At 46.0% G+C, this 20,196-nt stretch overlaps 1 protein-coding gene and 1 pseudogene across 14 annotated transcripts in view; both read left to right on the top strand.

The window, feature by feature from the left end:
• Nucleotides 1-138: 138 nt before the first annotated feature.
• LOC109549849 (large ribosomal subunit protein uL23 pseudogene) lies at nucleotides 139-2,904 on the top strand (annotated as a pseudogene).
• Nucleotides 2,905-10,267: 7,363 nt separating this feature from the next.
• Nucleotides 10,268-20,196, top strand: part of SLC25A44 (solute carrier family 25 member 44) — a 43,619-nt gene continuing 33,690 nt past the window's right edge. For 8 of the 14 annotated variants that reach the window (XR_012332566.1, XM_033857191.2, XM_073806201.1 and 5 more), the window contains exons 1-2: nucleotides 10,268-10,410; nucleotides 15,741-16,378. Coding sequence is in view for 11 of the 14 variants with exons in the window: in XM_033857191.2 (XP_033713082.1) it covers nucleotides 15,754-16,378 (625 nt within the window). In the remaining 3 variants the exon portion in view is untranslated. The other 6 variants (XR_004526723.2, XR_012332568.1, XM_019933267.3 and 3 more) reach the window with 5 other exon arrangements.

Here is a 20,196-nt window from a genome sequence, read left to right as displayed (position 1 = left end):
CTGTTTTTGTCGGAGCAGAGCGCTCCAGCCGAGGACCGCGGGAGGTAAGGGGAGCAAGCAGTCCGAGGACATTAGTAGGTTTGTAGGGTGATTGTTCTCTCCAGCTCCAAACCACCTTTTTTGCCCTGCCAGCTGCCTTCCAGCCCCCAGCCAGCCCCACAGCCCTTTCTTCCACTCCAGGCACTGCTAGAGGGTGCCTGCAACTCTGCCTTTGGGGCCAACACACGTCTGTGTGTCTGCTGGCCAGGCAGCACCTCATCCATCACGGACTCCGTGCTGCAGTCCCACAGTTGCTGTCCCCAGCTGTCCCACACTTCTCTTGACTCCTCCTCAGCCCCCCTTTCCCACTGCAAGCTGTTGGTTTCAACTCTTGGTGGATTGAATTTATAGCAAGACTGTGCAGTCACCCCCATCCTGGCCACATCCTTCCCAATATCTGACAAACACTCTGTCCACGCCCCCTTATCACCTTCCCCCTCTCCCTCCTGTCACGAAGGCACATGTCCCTCCTCCAATGAAGGCTAACAGGTGCATTTGCCCCTTCCGCTGTGCCAAGACCCCCTGCATCGCCCTCCCCACTTTATTACTCCCTCACCATTAACCCCCCTTCTTCCCCCACAAGTGTGCTCTCTGTACCGAAAAAGAAAACAAAGCAATAATCCTTCCCACAGCTCCACCCTTTCAGTCTAGCCCCTCCACCCTCACTAACTCTTGCCTGTTACCACCAATCACCAGGCAGGGTCCGTTCTTGCTGCCCCCCACCCCACCCCACCCCCAGTGTCGCCCTCACCCTCTTTAATGCCCTGTGGTCTGTCTGGCTTTTCCCCCACCTCTCTGCTCAGATGACTCTCCACAATTTCCCAGAAGCCCCCCCACTGGCCTTGACCTCTGTGCAGTCTTTACACCTTGGCCACACTATTCTTCTTACAACTCTCTTCTACTATGGCTTTTTCTTCAAAAAAAAAAAGTTTTTTTTTTAATTTTCAATTGTGGTAAAAAGCACATGGTGATATAACATTTGTCTCCTTAACCGTACAGTTTAAGCATACAGTTCAGTATGTTAACGATATTCACATCGCTGTATAACAGATCTCTAGAACTTTTTCATCTTGCGAACCTGAAAGTTGATGTCCATCAAACACCATTCCTCCTCCTCCCAACCCCTGGCAACCTTCTGTCTATTAGTCTGACTACTTTAGGTGCCTCATATAATCATATAGTATTTGGCCTTTTGTGACTGACTCATTTCACTCACCATACTGTCCTCAAGGTTCATCCACGTTGCTGTATATGACAGGATTTTCTTCCTTTTTTGAGGCTGATTAATATTCCATTGTATCTATAGACTACAATTTCTTTATCCGTTTGTCTGCTGATGGACATATGGGTGGTTTTCACTTCTTCACCGTTGTGAATAATGCTGCAATGAACATGGGCGTGCAAATATCTCAAGATCCTGTCTGCTAGGTCTCCTTTACTGGCGTTATTTGGCTTCTCTTGGTATTGCTCCCCTTCTGGTTCCTTTTCTTCCTCCCATTACCCAATGCACTTTCACCCTGAGGCCTGGCTTTCACTGTTCCAAGCACCCTTTCCAGACCTTCTCTCTTGTGGCTCCCCATGACCTCTAGGCCAACGGCTGTGGGGTAGTGGAAAGGGAATGAGGCCAGGGTTGAGCTCCTGGGGCCTTCGTCTGCTGTTAATAGACTTGGACAGCTCTTCCTGTCTGCACCTCAATTTCTTCACCTCTCAGAGGGAAAGGATGCACAGGAAACTTCCTGCTTTAAGCATTATGGATCCCTCACTGTCAAATACATAGCTCCAGAGCTGAACTTTCTCCCGTCCTCCATCCAGTTCAAGGACAAGCCTGCTGGACATCTTTATCCAGGTGACCCAAAGGCTCTTTGGGTCACCCGAAGGTGACCCAAAAGAACACCTTTTCTCTGTTTCCCTTCTCAGCCTCCCACCAGCACCACTCTGGAATGTACTCTTTCCTCATCTCCCTCTACGGTATAATTTAGAGGTTATCTCCTCCGTGCCATCTTCCCAGCCTGCCGCAGTCCTGGCTGATTAGTCTTCTCTAAGATTTCCCCAGCACTCACTGTCTACATCATTCATGAGGTACTTAGACCCAACCATAAGAATGTAAAACACAGCTTTTCACGAAGATGGCGCTGAAGGCGAAGAAGGAAGCCCCTGCCCCTCCCAAAGCCGAAGCCAAAGCAAAGTCTTTAAAGGCCAAGAAAGCAGTGTTGAAAGGCGTCCACAGCCACAAAAAAAGAATGTCTGACGTAATCTACCTTCCAACGGCCCAAAACACTGAGGCTCCGGAGGCATTCCAAATACCCTCGGAAGAGCGCCTTTCAGAGAAACAAGCTTGACCATTACGCCATCGCCAAGCACCTAGTCAGCCATGAAGAAGAGTGAAGACAACAACACATTGGTGTTCAATACGGATGCCAAAGCCAACAAATACTAGATTAAACAGGCTGTGAAGAAGCTCTATGACATTGACGTGACCAAGGTCAACACCCTGATCAGGCCTGATGGAGAGAAAGAGGCATATGTTCGACTGGCTCCTGACTATGATGCTTTGGATGTTGCCAACAAAATTGGGATCATCTAAGCTGAGTCCAGCTGGCTAATTCTAAATATAAAAGTTGTCAGTATATATAAAAGAAAGAATATAAAACATAGAAGGGGATGACACATGCAGTTACCCCTGCTGGACTCTCAACACCCTGGGGGCAGGAGGTATCTCAACCCCATCTCCACAGCCTAAAGCGTGAGGCACTATGCTCTAGTGAGAGGAGGCACCTGGGAACTGCTTACTGGTTATGAGAGCAAAACCTTTTCAGTCTCATCCTACCTGACTTCTCTGCAGCCTTTGACCCTGGTGACAATTCCTTCTTGTAACACTTATGCTTTGGTCTCTGGCTGCAGTGCTCTTGCTTACCTTCCTAGCTCTCTAACCACTGCTCCTCAGGTCTTTTAAGCACTTCTCTTTTCTTATTTCCCTTGAAAATTCCCCTTGGACAATATCTTCTGTGCCTATTGCTTCCACTCTCACCTCTCAACCAAGGATGCCCATTTATTCATTCAGCAAACATGTACAAAGTACTTGCTATGGTTCAGAATCTGGCCTAGGGACTTCCCCGGCAGTCCAGTGCTTCCACTGCACGGGGCTCAGGTTTGATCCCTGGTCAGGGAACTAAGATCCTGCTTGCCAGCGCAGCATGCCCACCCCCGCCCCGACCAAAAATAAAAAAGAATCTGGCCTAGACAGCTGGGGAGAAACCTGAATCAGACCTGCTTCCTACCCTCACAATCTGGCAGTAGGGACAGACTAGCAACAGTCAGAGCCCAGGGTGGGGTGGGGAAGAGCTATCGTGGGGGACAGAGTACTGCAAGCTCAGGCTTCCTGTCTCCCCCTCTAGCTACTGGTTACAGCCACCTGGATACACCACAAACATCTCTGATGCAACGTGTCCCCAGCTGAATTTATCAACCCTTTCAAACCTACTTGCCCTCCCTTGTTCCCCATGCTAGTTAACCTCACTGCGATGGAGAAGCTTGGACCTCTTCTCTCTCACCCCTCCACATTTAGTGAGCCACCAGTCTCATCTCCTCTTCCTCCTCTCTCTCCCTGGAATTCCTCAGCACCTCTCCATTCCCACAGGCCCAGATCACTGACCATGACGGCCAGAGCTGACCCCTGACCAGCCTCTGCCACCTTCTCCTGCTCCCATCCTGCATTCCACTCTCTGATAAAGGGTAGTTTACTTAAAAAAAAAAAAAAGGGTTTCCCTGGTGGCGCAGTGGTTGAGAGTCCACCTGCCGATGCAGGGGACACGGGTTCGTGCCCCGGTCTGGGAGGATCCCACATTCCGCGGAGTGGCTGGGCCCATGAGCCATGGCCACTGGGCCTGCGCTTCCGGAGCCTGTGCTCCGCGGCTGGAGAGGCCATAGCGGTGAGAGGCCCGCGTACAGCCAAAAAAAAAAAAAAGAAAGTAAAAAAACCTGCCTAAAACTCTAAATGGCTTTTCATTAAATCTAGAATTAAAAAAATGAAAACCCCTTGGTATGGCATGGCTTGCCTCCAGCTCCTCCATCCACATCTAGGCACTACTTGTAAATCCTGAGCCCCTCTATACAGCTTTCTGGAAAGCTTTATTGAGTGCCTAGCACTATTCCAGGCCTTGGTGACACAGAGATGAATAGACATTCTGCGTAGAGGAACCAACAGTGAGGTTCTTTGGGCATGCTGTGTCTCCCTTCTAGAACAGCATCTTATCTGTGTGTTCTTCTCTACCCTCCCATGCAGAGTTAGTGACCTATGCACACTTCAGTATAACCGTTTTCATACAGTGCTGCTTTTTCATTGTGTTTCTGTGAGCCTGACATATGGTAAACACTCTCTCAGTGCTGAAATCCATTCATTTATTCAACAAATATTTACTGAACACCTACTATGTGACAGGCACTGTTGGGTGCTGAGGGCAGATCAGTGAACAAAACAGACACTATTCTTGCCATCACGGAGCCTACATTCTAGTGTAGGAGAGAGATAAATAAGTAAAATAAATAGGGTACTTTATAAACAACTTTTTTTTTGTTTTTTTGGCTGTGCGGCTTGCAGGATCTTCCCCAACTGGGCCACAGCTGTGAAAGCCCAGAATCCTAAACACTAGGCCACCAGGGAACTTCTGATAGGGTACTTTATTTTATTTTTTTTTTAGTATTTATTTATTTGGCTGCATCGGATCTTAGTTGCAGCATGTGGGATCTTTGTGGTGGCATGTGGGCTCTTCATTGCAGCACACAGGCTCTCTAGTTGTGGCACGCTGGCTCAATAGTTGCAGCACGTGGGCTTAGTTGCCCCACGGCATGTGAGATCTTAGTTCCCCGACCAGGGATCGAAGCCACGTCCCCTGCATTGGAAGGTGGATTCTTAACCATTGGACCACCAGGGAAGTCCCCCGATAGAGTACTTTAAATGGAGATGTGCTATGGAGAAAAAAATTTGAGTTGGAGAAAGAAGGTTGAGAGTGGAAGGAGTGTCTACAAGTTTAAATAGGGGATTCAGAGTAGGTCTCATTGATAAGATGATGTTTGAACAATGAAACAATGAAGTAAGTGAAAGTAGGAGCTATGTGGATGCCTGCAGAAAGAGCTTCTGGGCAGGAGCAACAGCCAATGCAAAGGCCTTGAGGCAGGAATGAGATGAAATGAGAAAGATGCTGTGTGTGCATGGGGGAAGATTGTAGGACCCTGTAGGCCACTGTAGAGACTTTGGCTTTTACTGTGAATAAATGGGGGAGCCATTGGAGGATTTTGAACAGAGGAGGGACATGATCTGACTTAAAGCTTAAAAGTATCACTCTGGCTGCTTTATTGTGATTGGTACATAGCAGAAGCAAGGGTGGAAGCAAAGAAACCAGTTAGGAAGCTACTGGAATAATCCAGGTGACAGACGATGGGGGCTCTGATTAGGGTGTTAGTATGTTGGTGATGGGAAGTGGTCAAGCTCTGAACATTTAAAAAAATTTTTTAATTGAAGTATAGTTGATTCACAATGTGTTAATTTCTACTGTACAGCAAAGTGATTCAGTTACACATATACATACATTCTTTTTCGTAGTCTTTTCCATTATGGTTTATCACAAGATGTTGAATATAGTTCCCTGTGCTATACAGTAGGACCTTGTTGTTTATCCATTCTATATACAATAGTTTGCATCTACTAATCCCAAACTCCCACTCCATCCTCTCCCCACCCCCCCAGCAACCACAAGGCTGTTCTCTATGTCTGTGAGTCTGTTTCTTTTTTGTAGATACATTCATTTGTGACATATTTTAGATTCCACATATAAGTAATATCATGTGGTATTTGTCTTTCTCTGTCTGCCTTAGTTCACTTAGTATGATAATCTCTAGCTGCATCTATGTTGCTGCAAATGGCATTATTTTGTTCGTTTTTATGGCTGAGTAATATTCCATTGTATATATGTACCACTTCTTTATCCATTCATCTGTCTATGGACATTTAGGTTGGCTAATTATAAATAGTGCAATGAACATTGGGGTGAATGTATCTTTTCGAATTATAGTTTCCTCCAGATATATGCCCAGAAATAAGATTACAGGATCATATGTCAACTTTATTTTTAGTTTTTTGAGGAACGTCCATACTGTTTCCTATAGTGTATGCACCAATTTACATTCCCACCAGCAGTGTAGCAGGGCTCCCTTTTCTCCACACCCTCTCCAGCATTTGTTATTTGTGGACTTTTTAATGATAGCCATTCTGAATGGTGTGAGGTGGTACCTCACTGTAGTTTTGATTTGCATTTCTCTAGTAATTAGTGATGTTGAGCATCTTTTCATATGCCTATTGGCCATCTGTATGTCTTTTTTGTAGAAATGTCTATTTAGGTCTTCTGCCCATTTTTGACTGGATATTTTTTTTAATTAATTAATTAATTATTTTTGGCTACATTGGGTCTTCGTTGCTGCACGTAGCCTTTCTCTAGTTGCGGCAAGCGGGGGCTACTCTTCGTTGCAGTGCGCGGGCTTCTCATTGTGGTGGCTTCTCTTGTTGCAGAGCACGGGCTCTAGGTGCGCAGACTTCAGTAGTTGTGGCTCGCGGGCTGTAGAGCACAGGCTCAGTAGCTGTGGTGCATGGGCTTAGTTACTCCATGGCATGTGGGATGTTCCCAGACTGGATAGAACCCATGTCCCCTGCATTGGCAGGCGGATTCTTAACCACTGCGCCACCAGGGAAGTCCAGGTTGTTTGTTTTTTTGTTATTGAGTTGTGTGAGCTGTTTGTATATTTTAGAAGGTAAGTCCTTGTCGGTTGCATCGTTTTCAAATATTTTCTCCCGGTCTGTAAGTTTGGACATATTTTTAAGATAAAGCCAATGGTATTTGATGATGGATTGCATGTGATATACAAGAAAAAGAGAACCTTTAAGGATGGCTCCAGGAACTATACTCAATATCTTGTAACAACCTATAATGGAAAAGAATCTGAAAAAGAATATATGTATATATAGTTATCTGAATCACTTTGCTGTACACCTGAAACTAACACAACATTGTAAATTAATGATACTTCAACTTAAAAAATTGGTTAAAAATTTTTTTTAATAAATAAAATAAATAAAAAAGAAAAGGATGGCTCCAAGATTTTCAGTCTGGGCAGCCAAAAGGATGGCGTTGCCAATGAATTGAGATGAATAAGAGAGCAGGTAGGTCAGATTTCAGGGACAAACAAGAGTTCCATTTCTGACATGCTAAGTATCAGTCAGGATTCTTCAGAGAAGAGAAACAGAACCATTAGGATATATATATGTATATATAATATATATTATTTATATATATAATGTATATTTTTTCATGGCTGAGTAGTATTCCATTGTATGTATGTACCACATCTTCTTTATCCATTCTTCTGTTGATGGATATTTAGGTTGCTTCCATGTCTTGGCTATTGTAAATAGTGCTGTTATGAACATTGGCGTTGATGCTGCCGTCTTTATTTATTTATTTATTTATTTATTTTTGTCTTCATTGGGTCTTCTTTGCTGTGCTCGGGTTTTCTCTAGTTGTGGCGAGTGGGGGCTACTCTTGGTTACACCGCACAGGCTTCTCATTGTGGTGGCTTCTCTCGCTATGGAGCACGGGTTCTAGGCGTGCGGGCTTCAGTAGTTGTGGCACGTGGGCTCAGTAGTTGTGGCTCAGAGGCTCTAGAGCGTAGACTCAGTAGTTGTGGCGCACGGGCTTAGTTGCTCCGCGGCATGTGAGATTTTCTCAGGCTAGGGCTCAAACCCGTGTCCCCTGCACTGGCAGGCGGATTCTTAACCACTGCGCCACCAGGGAAGCCCTATTTATTATTTTTTACCATTTAAAAATTGAAGTATAGTTAATTTACAATGTTGTGTTAGTTTCAGGCATACAGCAAAGTGATTCATATATATATATATATTCTTTTTCAGATTCTTTTCCATTGTAGGTTATTATAAGATAATTGAATATAGTTCCCTGTGCTATTCAGTAGGTCCTTGTTGTTTATCTATTTTCTACATAGCAGTGTTAATCCCAAACTCCTAATTTATCTCTCCCCCCACCCTGGCCATGCTGAAGTCTTTTTTTAAAAATTAATTAATTAATTTATTTTTTGGCTGTGTTGTGTCTTTGTTGCTGCAAGCGGGCTTTCTCTAGTTGTGGTGAGCAGGGGTTACTCTTCGTTGCGGTGCGCAGGCTTCTCATTGTCGTGGCTTCTCTTGTTGCGGAGCACGGGCTCTAGGCACGCAGGCTTCAGTAGTTGTGGCATGTGGGCTCAGTAGCTGAGGCTTATGGGCTCTAGAGTGCAGGCTCAGTAGTTGTGGCGCACGGGCTTAGTTGCTCTGCAGCATGTGGGATGTTCCCAGACCAGGGCTCGAACACGTGCCTCCTGCATTGGCAGGCGGATTCTTAACCACTGCGCCACCAGGGAAGCCCCATGCTGAGGTCTTGATGCAGAATTTCTTCCCAGAGAAACCTTAGTGTTGCTCCAAAGGCCTTTCAACTAACTGGATGAGGCCCACCCACATTATCAAGGTAATCTTTACCTAAAGTCAGCTGATTGTGGATGTTAACCACACCTACAAAATACCTTCAAAGCAACACCTATTAGTGAATAACTAGTTACTTACTATAGCCCTAGCTAGATTGACATAAAACTAACTTTCACACTAAGCTTGAAATGTCCATTAGATATTTTGAGGCAATTGTCAGTACAAATCTGTTGTTCAGGAGGGACCTTTCCTAGAGGTATCAAATTCTTTAATTGCAGTAAAATCACATAACATAAAATTTACTATTAGTGATATTTAGCCATTCACAGTGCTGTACAATCATCACCACTATCTAGGTCCAGAACACTTTCATCCTCCAAACGGACACTCTGTACTAATTAAGCAGTCACTCCCCACTCTTCCTCCCCCCAGTCCTTGGCAACCACTAATCCACGTACCTGCTTTTTGTCTGTATAGATTTGTCTGTTCTGCATATTTCATGTAAATGGAATTACACGATATGTGACTGTTGTGTTTGGCTTATTTCACTTAGCATAATGGTTTCAAAATTTATCCACATCATAGTATGTATCCATATTTCATTCCTTTTTTTGTTTTTTTTTAATTCACTGTGTAATATCCCATTGTATGGGTATACCACCATTTGTTTCTACGTTTTGCCTATCGTGAAGAAGACTGCTGCTGTGAACATTTGTGTACAAGTTTTTGTTTGAACTCTTGTTTTCAACTCTTTTGGGTATATATTCAGAGCGAAACTGCTTGGTCATATAGTAATTTTGCTTAACATATTGAGGAACAACCAAACTGTTCCCACAGCAGCTGCACCATTGTACATTCCCACCAGCAATGTCTGAGGGTTCCAATTTTTCCACATCCTTGCTAACACTTGTTACTTTCTAGGTTCTTGTTTGCTTGCTTGCTTGCTTGAATTTTAGCCATCCTCGTGGGTGTGAAGTGGGATCTCATGGTTTTGATTTGTTTTTCCCTAATGATATTGAACATCTTTTCATGTGCTTTTTGGTCATTTTTTTGAAGAAACATCTATTCAAGTCCTTTGCCCATTTAAAAAAATTGGATTGTTTGTCTTTTTGTTGTTGAGTTGTAGAAATATCTATTTTGAAATGAATCTCCACCCCCAGCCTCCCAGTCCCTTATTTAAAAGGCTCTGCCTCTTCTTTTAAATCCATGCATAAGCAAATAGTTTTAGAGCTGGAAGAGACCACTCCGCCTCCAGGATGTTCCCTATTCCTGCAGTTTTTTGAGTTCCCAAACCTTAAAATTGGTTGTCTAAACTTAGTCCTTCCTGCTGCACACTGGCCTCTGTTTTGGCTCTGTAGATGAGAAAAATTACACAAAAATTTACAGATTAGATTTGAATTTAAGGATTCCAATAGATCGGAAACACAAGGTGACCCATTTAGAACAAGATCTTCAAGAAGCGCCGGGTGACTTTAAATTTCCAAGAATTAGAAAGACAACGCATGCGCTGTAGAGCTAAGGGCATGTCGAAGCCAATGAAGGCGTGGCCTCTACCCGCATTCAAGATGGTTCCCAGGACCTTCCACCCTTGCTGCGGGGGCGGGGCGAAAGGCTAAAGGCTCAGAACGCCATTGGTGGAGTTGCACACCGTTCATCCCCGCCCCCCGCAGGGGGCGGGAGTGACAAAGTCCCAATTTCCGGTTCCGTCAGTACCGGGAGCCCGGTCGAGATGGAGGAAGATGCGACCGGAGGCCGTCAGTCGCCCGAAACAGAGGATAGAGTGGGAGCTGCGGCCTAGAGATCCGCGTTTGGAGTTCACCTCAGACGGGGCGGAACCGCCCTGATGTGAGAAAGTAAGAAACCACCGGCTTGGGGTGCCTGAGGACTAAGGTCTCCGAGGACCTGGATCTGTCAGGGAGGCAGCGGGTGCCTGCAGTGGCCGGCTGCAATTCAGTGGGAGCCCGCCACGCAGTTTGGGGAATGAGGGGCGACTCTAACGAGTCATCTTTTCCTGTCGGAGGAGCATGAGTTTCGCTGACAGCGAAAGAAGCATGGCGAGAGGCATCTCGGGGGCCAGGACAGAAGCAGCTTAAAGGGGGTGTCATGTGGAGTAGGTGAAGAGGACTGTCATGTGGTGTCTGTCATGAGGGATCACGTGGGCACCTATGGAAGACCGAAGGAAGGCTGGATGGAAATCGCTTCATGCCCCAGAGGGGAGGTTGTCTTGAAGGGAGAGGTTAGAGGCATGCCAGGGAACTTCCCTAAGGAAATGCATGTTCATTAGGACAGGTGGGCAAGCATGTAAATATATTCACATTCATGTGGTAGATAGCTCCCAGGATGCAAAGCCTTGATGCAGTTGCAGTAAGAAGTACAGAGGAACAGAAGGAGGAAGCAAAGATGTTTCCAGCACAGAAGAGGGGACCAAACCCCACGGATGTCTTGTCAGGAGTTGTAGGTGGCTATTTGACTTGGGGGGGGTTGTTGACTGAAAAGATTTGAATAAGTCTAGAAGTCATCACTGAGCCCAGTCCTGGTGACAAGTCAGGATGGAGTCAGAGGGCTCCTAACCTAGTCATAATGGTCTGGACTCCTAGAGTAGTTGTTATCATTGTTATAATACTGACAATCCTTAATATTTAAGGCAATACTTTCCAAACTCTGATATATGTATTAACCACCCAGAGATCTTGTGAACGTGTTGGTTCTTATTCACCAGGCCTATGGAGCATCCTGAAGTTTTGTATTTCTAACAAGCTCCCAGATTATGCCCATGCTGCTGGTCTGAGTAGCAAAGATTTAGAGCAGCACTGTCCAGTAGAGCTTTCTGAAATGGTAGAAGTGCTTTGCTGTTAACAAAGTGCTTTCACACATTAGCTCATGTGAGTTGCACCACAGTGACATAGCTATGGCAGGCTTTACTAGCCCCATTTCACAGATGAGGAAACTGAATTTCAAAGAAGTGACTTGGTTCCAATCCTACTAGTAGGTAATGGAAGTGGAACTCAGACTTGGCTCTCCTGACTACTAGTGTTCTTTTCATCAAATGACCTTACATTCCAGGTGACACTGCCTTGTCCTGAACCAGAATCTTATCTCAGAACCTAGTGAACAGTCTGGTGTGGTTTTTCTGGTACAGGGAGAGGGGAAGTGGAGAAGGAGGTATACCTACTTGGGCCAGTTTGTCCCTTTCCTCTGATGGGCTCAGCAGTGGGGGTTCTGCCTCTGACATCTCATTTGATGATTTCAGGACATCCTGGGTCATCTGTTGGGTCTCCATATGAAGCACTTTAACCTTTGTGTCTAAGCTGTGTTAAAAGATGGGGGAAAATTCAGAATTGGAGCCATGAACACAAATAAGGATCTGGGAAAGAGCCATAAAGAAGCTGGGCTGATTGAATTGGAAGAAAGGAAGGCTGAAGGAAGTGAGCATACAGGTATCTGCATGGAGGATTTTCCAGAGGGTGAAACACAAGGAACTGGTTTTGATATTTCAGCGGGAAGTTTGGAGGTTAAATAACAAGGATCAGGTTGAGATCCCAACTTTTAGGAGCAACCCACCTTTCAAAGGGATAGAGGGGGTGGGTGCAGTGCCTTCCCCTTCAACTGTAGAGGCTCAGCCCTCTGTGGCATGACCTTTAGTGGCTTCTTCTGTCACCATGGTAATGATAGAAATTACCTGCTTTGGCCGTGGAGAGTCCTCCCTTCTTTCTGGGAATTTAAAATAGACTGGCACATGTGAGAGATGGAGGAAAGTGGGGAAATGGGGCGCTGGGTGCTGCTGTAGGATTTCTCATCAGGAGTTGTTGGCACTCTGTCATTCAGTTTGATAAGTTGAGACGGTGCCCACAAAACCAGGTCCTAGAACAGAGTCCTTCGTGGCTCTGGCTCTCTGCCCTGCTCAGCACACAGTATCCATGAGCTGGGCAGGAGTCCTTGCTTGAGCCCTGCCGTATTTGTCCTGTGATGACAACAGGCCTGCCCAGCCACTCAGCTCAGTCACTCCACAAGCACGCTGGGAAAGCAGAGGCAGCTCTTGGTTTCAGTGGAACAAAGCGGAGAGAAATCCCTGGGCATCTGCTGCCGGGAGCTTATGCTTAACCCTTGGGTGACTGGCAGTCATGAGGGCATTAATTCTGCCTCCCAAGGGTGGGAATGACCTGGCTTTATACTGAACAGAGTGATTTGTGCTGGAACTCCTCAACTCCCATGGAGTAGAGGGCATGATGGAGTAGAGGAGCAAACTTGGCTCATATCCTGCCTCCGCTAACCAGCTGTATGACCTTGGGCTTGTTCCTTTTAACCTATTTGTTGTACCTCAGTTTCCTCAGCAGAAGTGTCTTAACTGTGTAGAGGTTAAGTTGTAAGGATTACTTGAGGTAATAGGTGTCTAGGTGTCTCTCTCTCTTCTCCTCCTCTCTCAGTGGAAATGGACACATAACCTTGGGACCCTGGATGCCAAACACCCTGTTTGTCAGTGATACAGTGATCCCCTTCTCTTGAAGGACCTTAAAGGAGAAGTTTGCCACACTGGACTTGATGGGTGTCCTGGGCTGAGGCTGGAGGAAGGGCCACTTTTGCCCACAGCAAGTGGCACATCAGTGTTCCAGGGGTTCTCCTCCTAGAACCCCATCTCTAGCTCATTTCCCATGGCCTAGATTCTCTGTTCTGGTCAACCCAGTTGTTTCAAGCCATTGTTTTCTCCCTTTCACTGTCCACATGTATTCCTCCATTCAAGCTGCTTTGTCCTCCTCCAGGAAGCCTGTCTTGGTTACATGTGCCTCACCCATGCCTCACCTTGAAGCTGAGGTTTTCCCTCAGCTCACATGTACTCAGTTTGCACTGCAGGTATCTTATACTTTAATGAAAGTGATGCAGTCCAGCTCAGGAAATTCCAAAAAGCTAACCTTGCTTCCCCACTGACTTATATGGTAAACCAAGAAGCTACTTAGGCTGGTTGGGACCTTTGGTTGGGGAAGGTGGTTGAGGATGAACTCTGGTTATACACTTGACATGAGATTTGTCAAGGCTTTGGTGCTGGGACTGCCTGTGTAGAACACTTCACCTCTCTAGAGTTGTCCTTTTGATGTGGCCACCTCCTTTCCCATCCCTTAAGGATTTCTCTCAGAGCTTAGGGAGGCCCTGATTTCCTGCTTCCTGGACTTTAACTTCTCACTTTCCCCTTCTGGCTGAAAATGTCCAGTATCCTACACAGGAGCACATTACATTGTCACTATGTGTATGTCCAATATATGATGTCCTCTCATTTGACATTTCTTTTTTTTTTTAATTATTTATTCATTTATTTAATTTTTGGCTGCATTGGGTCTTCACTGCTGCACGCCGGTTTTCTCTACTTGCTGAGAGTGGGGGCTACTCTTTGTTGCGGTGCGCGGGCTTCTCATTGTGGTGGCTTCTCTTGTTGCAGAGCACAGGCTCTAGGCACATGGGCTTCAGTAGTTGTGGCACACGGGCTTCAGTAGTTGTGGCTCAAGGTTTCTAGAGCACAGGCTCAGTAGTTGTGGCGCACGGGCTTAGTTACTCTGTGGCATGTGGGATCTTCCCGGACCAGGGCTTGAACCCAGGTCCCCTGCATTGGCAGGCGGATTCTTTCTTTCTTTTTTTTTTTAAAATTAAGTTAATTTATTTTATTTATTTTTGGCTATGTTGGGTCTTCGTTGCTGCATGCGGGCTTTCTCTAGTTGCGGCGAGCGGGGGGCTACACTTCATTGTGGTGCACGGGCTTCTCATTGTGGTGGCTTCTCTTGTTGTAGAGCACAGGCTCTAGGCGCGCGGGCTTCAGTAGTTGCGACATGCGGGCTCAGTAGTTGTGGTGCACAGGCTTGGTAGTTGTGGCACACAGGCTTAGCTGCTCTGTGGCATGTGGGATCTTCCTGGACCAGAGCTCAAACCCATGTCTCCTGCATTGGCAGGCAGATTCTTAACCACTGCGACACCAGGGAAGCCCCTCATTTGACATTCCTTAAGTTGAAAGCTCCTGATTTTATACAGTTATTACAGTTGTAACCTTATTAGTTTTGTTTGAAACTTTAGTCAGTGGATACATTTAACATGAGGGCCACATGTACATTAATTTGCCCTGGTTTCTTTATCTCTGTGTCTTATATCCGTTCCCCAGAGGGATACTGTGTCCCCTTGAAGAGACTGAGTTTCTCAAAGGCAGAGTCTCTATATCTTTTCTGTCACTTGAATCTCCCTTCGCTACCTAGGGGCTGAGGTTATTATTTATATGCTTGGGGATGAAAGAGGCCAAGCACGTTCTCTACCCTGTAGTTAAGACTCTTCAGGGAAACTGCTTAGCTCTCAGGTGGTTCTCTTCTTTCTCTAGAGTGAGTTATCTAATAACCAAAGAGGACTCTGACCTTTGGCTTGTTCCTAAATTTCTAACTCCTTTCATTAGAAGGAAGGGAGGTGTGGGGGGGTTCCTGTGGAGTGAAAGCCCCACTTGTCTTCTTCCTTGCACTTTCTTCTAATGCAGACTGGAGAAGGTGTAAGTGTAGTGAATGTGGGTCAGGAGGAGCTCAGAGGGGCCAGCACAGGAAACCAGAAATAAAGTGAGGTGAGTCAGCTGGTAAATGGTGGTAAAAGAGGCACCCTGCTGAGGCTCAAAGGCCCAAGGCCAAAGGCCATGGCTCCTCAGTAGGCCCAGGAGTGTCAGAAATGGAGCACTTCCCTTTAGCCTTTAGGAACCTCCAGAATGTCACTTAGTGACATCCCATTAGCCCACTTAAAGGCCAGGTGGTTGGTTTGCCCACAGCATCCTGAGCTGTCTGGGTGAGCTAGAGAAGGAAAAGGAGAATGGGCCGTGACACCAGGGCCTGGGCAGAGGCAGAGAGACCAGAATAGCTGATCTGATAAGCTGGGGGTAGGGAGCTGAGGTGGGAGTGGGCCCACGGGAGTCACTGAGGTGAGAAACAATTTTCAGAAGAGGGGTCCTGAATTGGGACAGACTGGTAAAGGAGAGAGAAGAGGGCACTATCCCGATCCATGAAGGAAGAATCAGGCAGGGGTTGGCAGAGCCAGACTGGGTGAAGTCTAAACTTTGGAGAAGTGAGTACCCCAGGAGCTGAAGCCTGAGAATGGGGTTTCAGAGCCCATCCAGGAGGGGAAAGTGCAAATTCTGATCTCCTTCACATTCCCTCCACCCTGCTTAAATCCGCAGGTCTCCAGACACAATGGAGGACAAACGTAACATCCAGATCATCGAGTGGGAACACCTGGACAAGAAGAAGTTCTACGTGTTTGGTGTGGCAATGACGATGATGATCCGTGTCAGTGTCTACCCATTCACCCTCATACGCACTCGCTTGCAGGTTCAGAAAGGCAAGAGCCTCTACCATGGGACCTTTGATGCCTTCATCAAGATCCTACGGGCAGATGGTGTGACTGGCCTCTACCGGGGGTTCCTGGTCAACACCTTCACCCTCATATCTGGCCAGTGCTATGTTACTACTTATGAGCTCACCCGGAAGTTTGTAGCTGACTACAGCCAGAGCAACACAGTCAAATCACTGGTGGCCGGTGGCTCGGCCTCTCTCGTGGCTCAGAGCATCACAGTGCCCATTGATGTGGTCTCCCAGCACCTGATGATGCAGCGCAAGGGTGAGAAAATGGGCCGCTTCCAAGTGCGAGGGAATCCAAAGGGACAAGGGGTAGTTGCCTTTGGCCAAACCAAGGACATCATCAGGCAGATCCTGCGGGCTGATGGACTTCGTGGCTTCTACCGGGGCTATGTGGCTTCGCTGCTTACTTACATCCCAAACAGTGCTGTCTGGTGGCCCTTCTACCACTTCTATGCAGGTAAGCAGGGACCAGGAGGGTGGGGGTGGAGGATGGTCACTAATAGACAGAGATGCTTTTGCTCTGTGCATGTTGGAATGAGTGATTTAATGGGAGACTGGACCATTCATACAGCAAACATTTGAATCCAGGAGGATTCAGAGATGAGTAAGACATGGTTCTTCCCTTCAAGGAGCTAATATTATAGTGGAGGGAATCAGACAAGTAAAGTATATGACTGTAGGACATAGCGTATGTTCTCGATGAATCAGGATCAACTAAGTTTAGTGGAATATTGGCAGAGAATCATAAGGTGGGGAGGGACAAAATCCATAGGATTTAAAGATGAAAGCAATGGAGCAATGGGTAATAGCTTTTGAGTTGGATGCCTTTCCTTACTATTTTTTTTTTTTACATTTTTTTCTTTTTTTAAAAAAATTATTTATTTTATTTATTTATTTTTGGCTGCGTTGGGTCTTCGTTGCTGCGCACGGGCTTTCTCTAGTTGCGGCAAGCGGGGGCTACTCTTTACTGCGGTGTGTGGGCTTTTCATTGCCCCGTGGCATGTGGGATCTTAGTTCCCTGACCAGGGATTGAACCTGTGTCCCCTGCATTGTAAGGTGGATTCTTTACCACTGGACCACCAGGGAAGTCCCTCTCCTATTTTTCTAATTGTACTTTTTTTTTTTTTTTTGTGGTAGCTCTGTCTCTTCTTCTGTTTAACACAGTCTTTCATCTGGAGTATTTGGTAAAATTCAGATACATGGACTCCACCTCGACCCTTTGTATCAGATTCTTTGGGAATGGATGCTGGCAATCTTAATGTTAGAGAACCTTCCAAGGAAACGTGAGCATTTTCTCTGGAGTCTGTCCTCACCCCGCTCTCCTCATTTGATTTCATTTACTATTAGAGTTGTCCTTTTCTAATATGTCCAAAATTTCTATTTCTGTTCCCAAACTTACGTGTCCAGAGCTCTGGACAGACATCCTGGCTGTTGGACCTTTTGACCTGGAGGCATGCACTTACATCTGAAATTTGTTTCAATTAACCATTTTTCATCCCAAGCTGGCTTTCTCTTCTGACTTACTTTCATGTGTCAGTGGCCATGTTATTCTCCAAATCACTGAAACTGAGGCCTTGGGCATAGTGCTTGGCCCCTTGTCCTTGTCCCCACATCTAGTCCTAGTGACCCTGGAATGTCTTGTCCAACTTTCTGTCCATTCCCACTGCCTTTCCTGAAAACCATTCTCTGTACCTACCCTCTTGGACCATTGCATCAGCCTTCTAGCTGTTCCAAGTCTCTTCCTTCCTGTCTACACACAAGTCCCTAATGGATTAACTTTATTTATTTATTTTTAAAATTTTATTAATTTATTTATTTTTGGCTGCTTTGGGTCTTCGTTGCTCCGCGTGGGCTTTCTCTTGCTGTGGTGAGCGGGGGCTATTCTTCATTGCGGTGCGCAGGCTTCTCATTGTGGTGGCTTCTCTTGTTTCAGGGCACGGGCTCTAGGCGCGAGGGCTTCAGTAGTTGTGGCTCGTGGGCTCTATAACACAGGCTTAGTAGTTGTGGCGCACGGGCTTAAGTTGCTCCACGGCATGTGGGATCTTACCGGACCAGGGCTTGAACCCGTGTCCCCTGCCTTGGCAGGTGTATTCTTAACCACTGTGCCACCAGAGAAGTCCCCCTAATGGATTAACGTTAAACTCTGGTTGTGATGTTCAGTGGCTCCCACTGCTTACTCAATAAAATCCAAACTCTTCAGCCTGGCTTCACCTTCCCTTTTCAGTGAAACATCTTGCTGTTTCCCTATGTATAGTCTATGCTGCAGCCAGGCCAGTTCACACACCGTTCCTCCACCGTGCATCATCTCTCCCACCTCTGCTGTATTCGTATCCCTCTGCTAGATGCCTTCCAGGTCCACTTACCCTGGTGAAATCATGACTCATTGCCTCCTCTCCCATCCTCTCCATGTATCTCTCAACTCAGAAATGATCTTTCCCTCCTTCCAACTCCCATGACATTGCTTCAGTCTTTCTTAAGGCAGTTAGAACATTTGCCTTGATGTTATTTGTATGTGCCTATCTCTTCTATTATTTGCACAGGTTCTTCTTTTTTCTTAATACTTTTTTTCCCCCAGCTTTATTTTGATATAATTGACTGGAAAGTTTCTTGGAAGGGGGTGGAAACTAACATTTACTGAATACCCACTGTGTACCACACTCTGTGACACTGTGTGTCTCAGGGCCTGGTGAATTGTAAGTGCTCAGTAAATATTTGTTGAGAGAGTAGACTGGTTTTTGTCACTCCATTTTGCTTAAAATTTACCAATGCTGCCTTATGGGTATTTACAATAAAATCTAATGCTTCTCACGGTCAATACAGGTCTATGTGATCTGGTCCCTGTCTGCTTCTCCAGCCCCATCTTGTGCTCCTCTGCCCTTACTCACTCTGGTCCATTCTCACTGCCCTTCTCTCAGTTCCTGAGACACACCAAGCTATGTTCTCACCTCAAGGCCTTTGCAGATACTGTTCTTTCTGCCTGGAATAGCCTTTCCCCTGTTGTTTGTGTGTCTGGGTCCTTCTCATGCTTCAAGCCTCAGCGTACATGCCATCTTTACAAAGAAGACTTCTTTTTTAAAAAAAAAATTAATTAATTAATTAATTTGTAAATTTTTGGCTGTGTTGGGTCTTTGTTGCTACGTGCGGGCTTTCTCTAGTTGTGGTGAGAGGGGGCTACTCTTCGTTGCAGTGTGTGGGTTTGTCATTGCGGTGGCTTATCATGTTGTGGAGCATGGGCTCTAGGTGCGCAGGCTTCAGTAGTTGTGGCACACAGGCTTCAGTAGTTGTGGCTCGCAGACACTAGAGCACAGGCTCAGTAGCTGTGGCGCACGGGCTTTGTTGCTCTGTGACATGTGGGATCTTCCCAGACCGGGGATTGAACCCCTATCCCTGCATTGGCAGGTGGATTCTTAACCACTGTGCCACCAGGGAAGTCCCAAGAAGACTTCTTTACCCAGTTGGAAAGAGGGCTCTTCCTGTTTTCTTTTTTTTAATTGATTTATTTTTAAATTTTATTTATTTATTTATTTTGGCTGTGTTGGGTCTTCATTGCTGCGTGCAGGCTTTTCTCTGGTTGCGGCGAGTGGGGGCTACTCTTGTGGTGTGTGGGCTTCTCATTGCATTGGCTTCTCTGGTTGTGGAGCACAGGCTCTAGGCGCGTGGGCTCAGTAGTTGTGGCTCATGGGCTCTAGAGCGCAGGCTTAGTAGTTGTGGTGCACAGGCTTAGTTGCTCCGTGGCGTGTGGGATCTTCCCAGACCAGGGCTTGAACCCGTGTCCCCTGCACTGGTAGGTGGATTTTTAACCACTGCGCCACCAGGGAAGCCCTGTTTTCTTCTGTAGCACCTTGTTTTCCAGATGCTGCCTTCCAGTGGTTGTGAAATGTTTCCTTCTCAGGAGCAACAAGACACCCTTGAGGCAGAGCCACCAGTTCACTTTGTTTCTTTCTGTATGCTGACCCTGGGGAAGAAAGTGATTAGAAATCCAGGGGAGAGGTGGTTCTGGTAAGGCTTAAGGAATTCTGTCATGCCTTCGGACTTGGAAGCCCTCGCTTCTGTCCTGCCAACCTCCACCATCCTACTTGTTTCCTAATCTTTAGTTGCCTGGCGGTAAATTACCAAAACTAGGAGCATAAGAAAAAAAAAAATATATATATATATATATATATATATTTTTAAATTGAAGTATAGTTGATGTATAATAGTTTATAAATTACAGGTGTACAATATAGTGATTCACAATTTTTAAACGTTATACTCCATTTATAGTTATTATAAAAT

This window comes from Tursiops truncatus, chromosome 1 (genome assembly GCF_011762595.2).
Source record: "Tursiops truncatus isolate mTurTru1 chromosome 1, mTurTru1.mat.Y, whole genome shotgun sequence".
NCBI classification, from domain to species: Eukaryota; Metazoa; Chordata; class Mammalia; order Artiodactyla; family Delphinidae; genus Tursiops; species Tursiops truncatus.
Note: the sequence above shows the minus strand (reverse complement) of the source record. Positions and strands in the feature narration are given on the sequence as shown.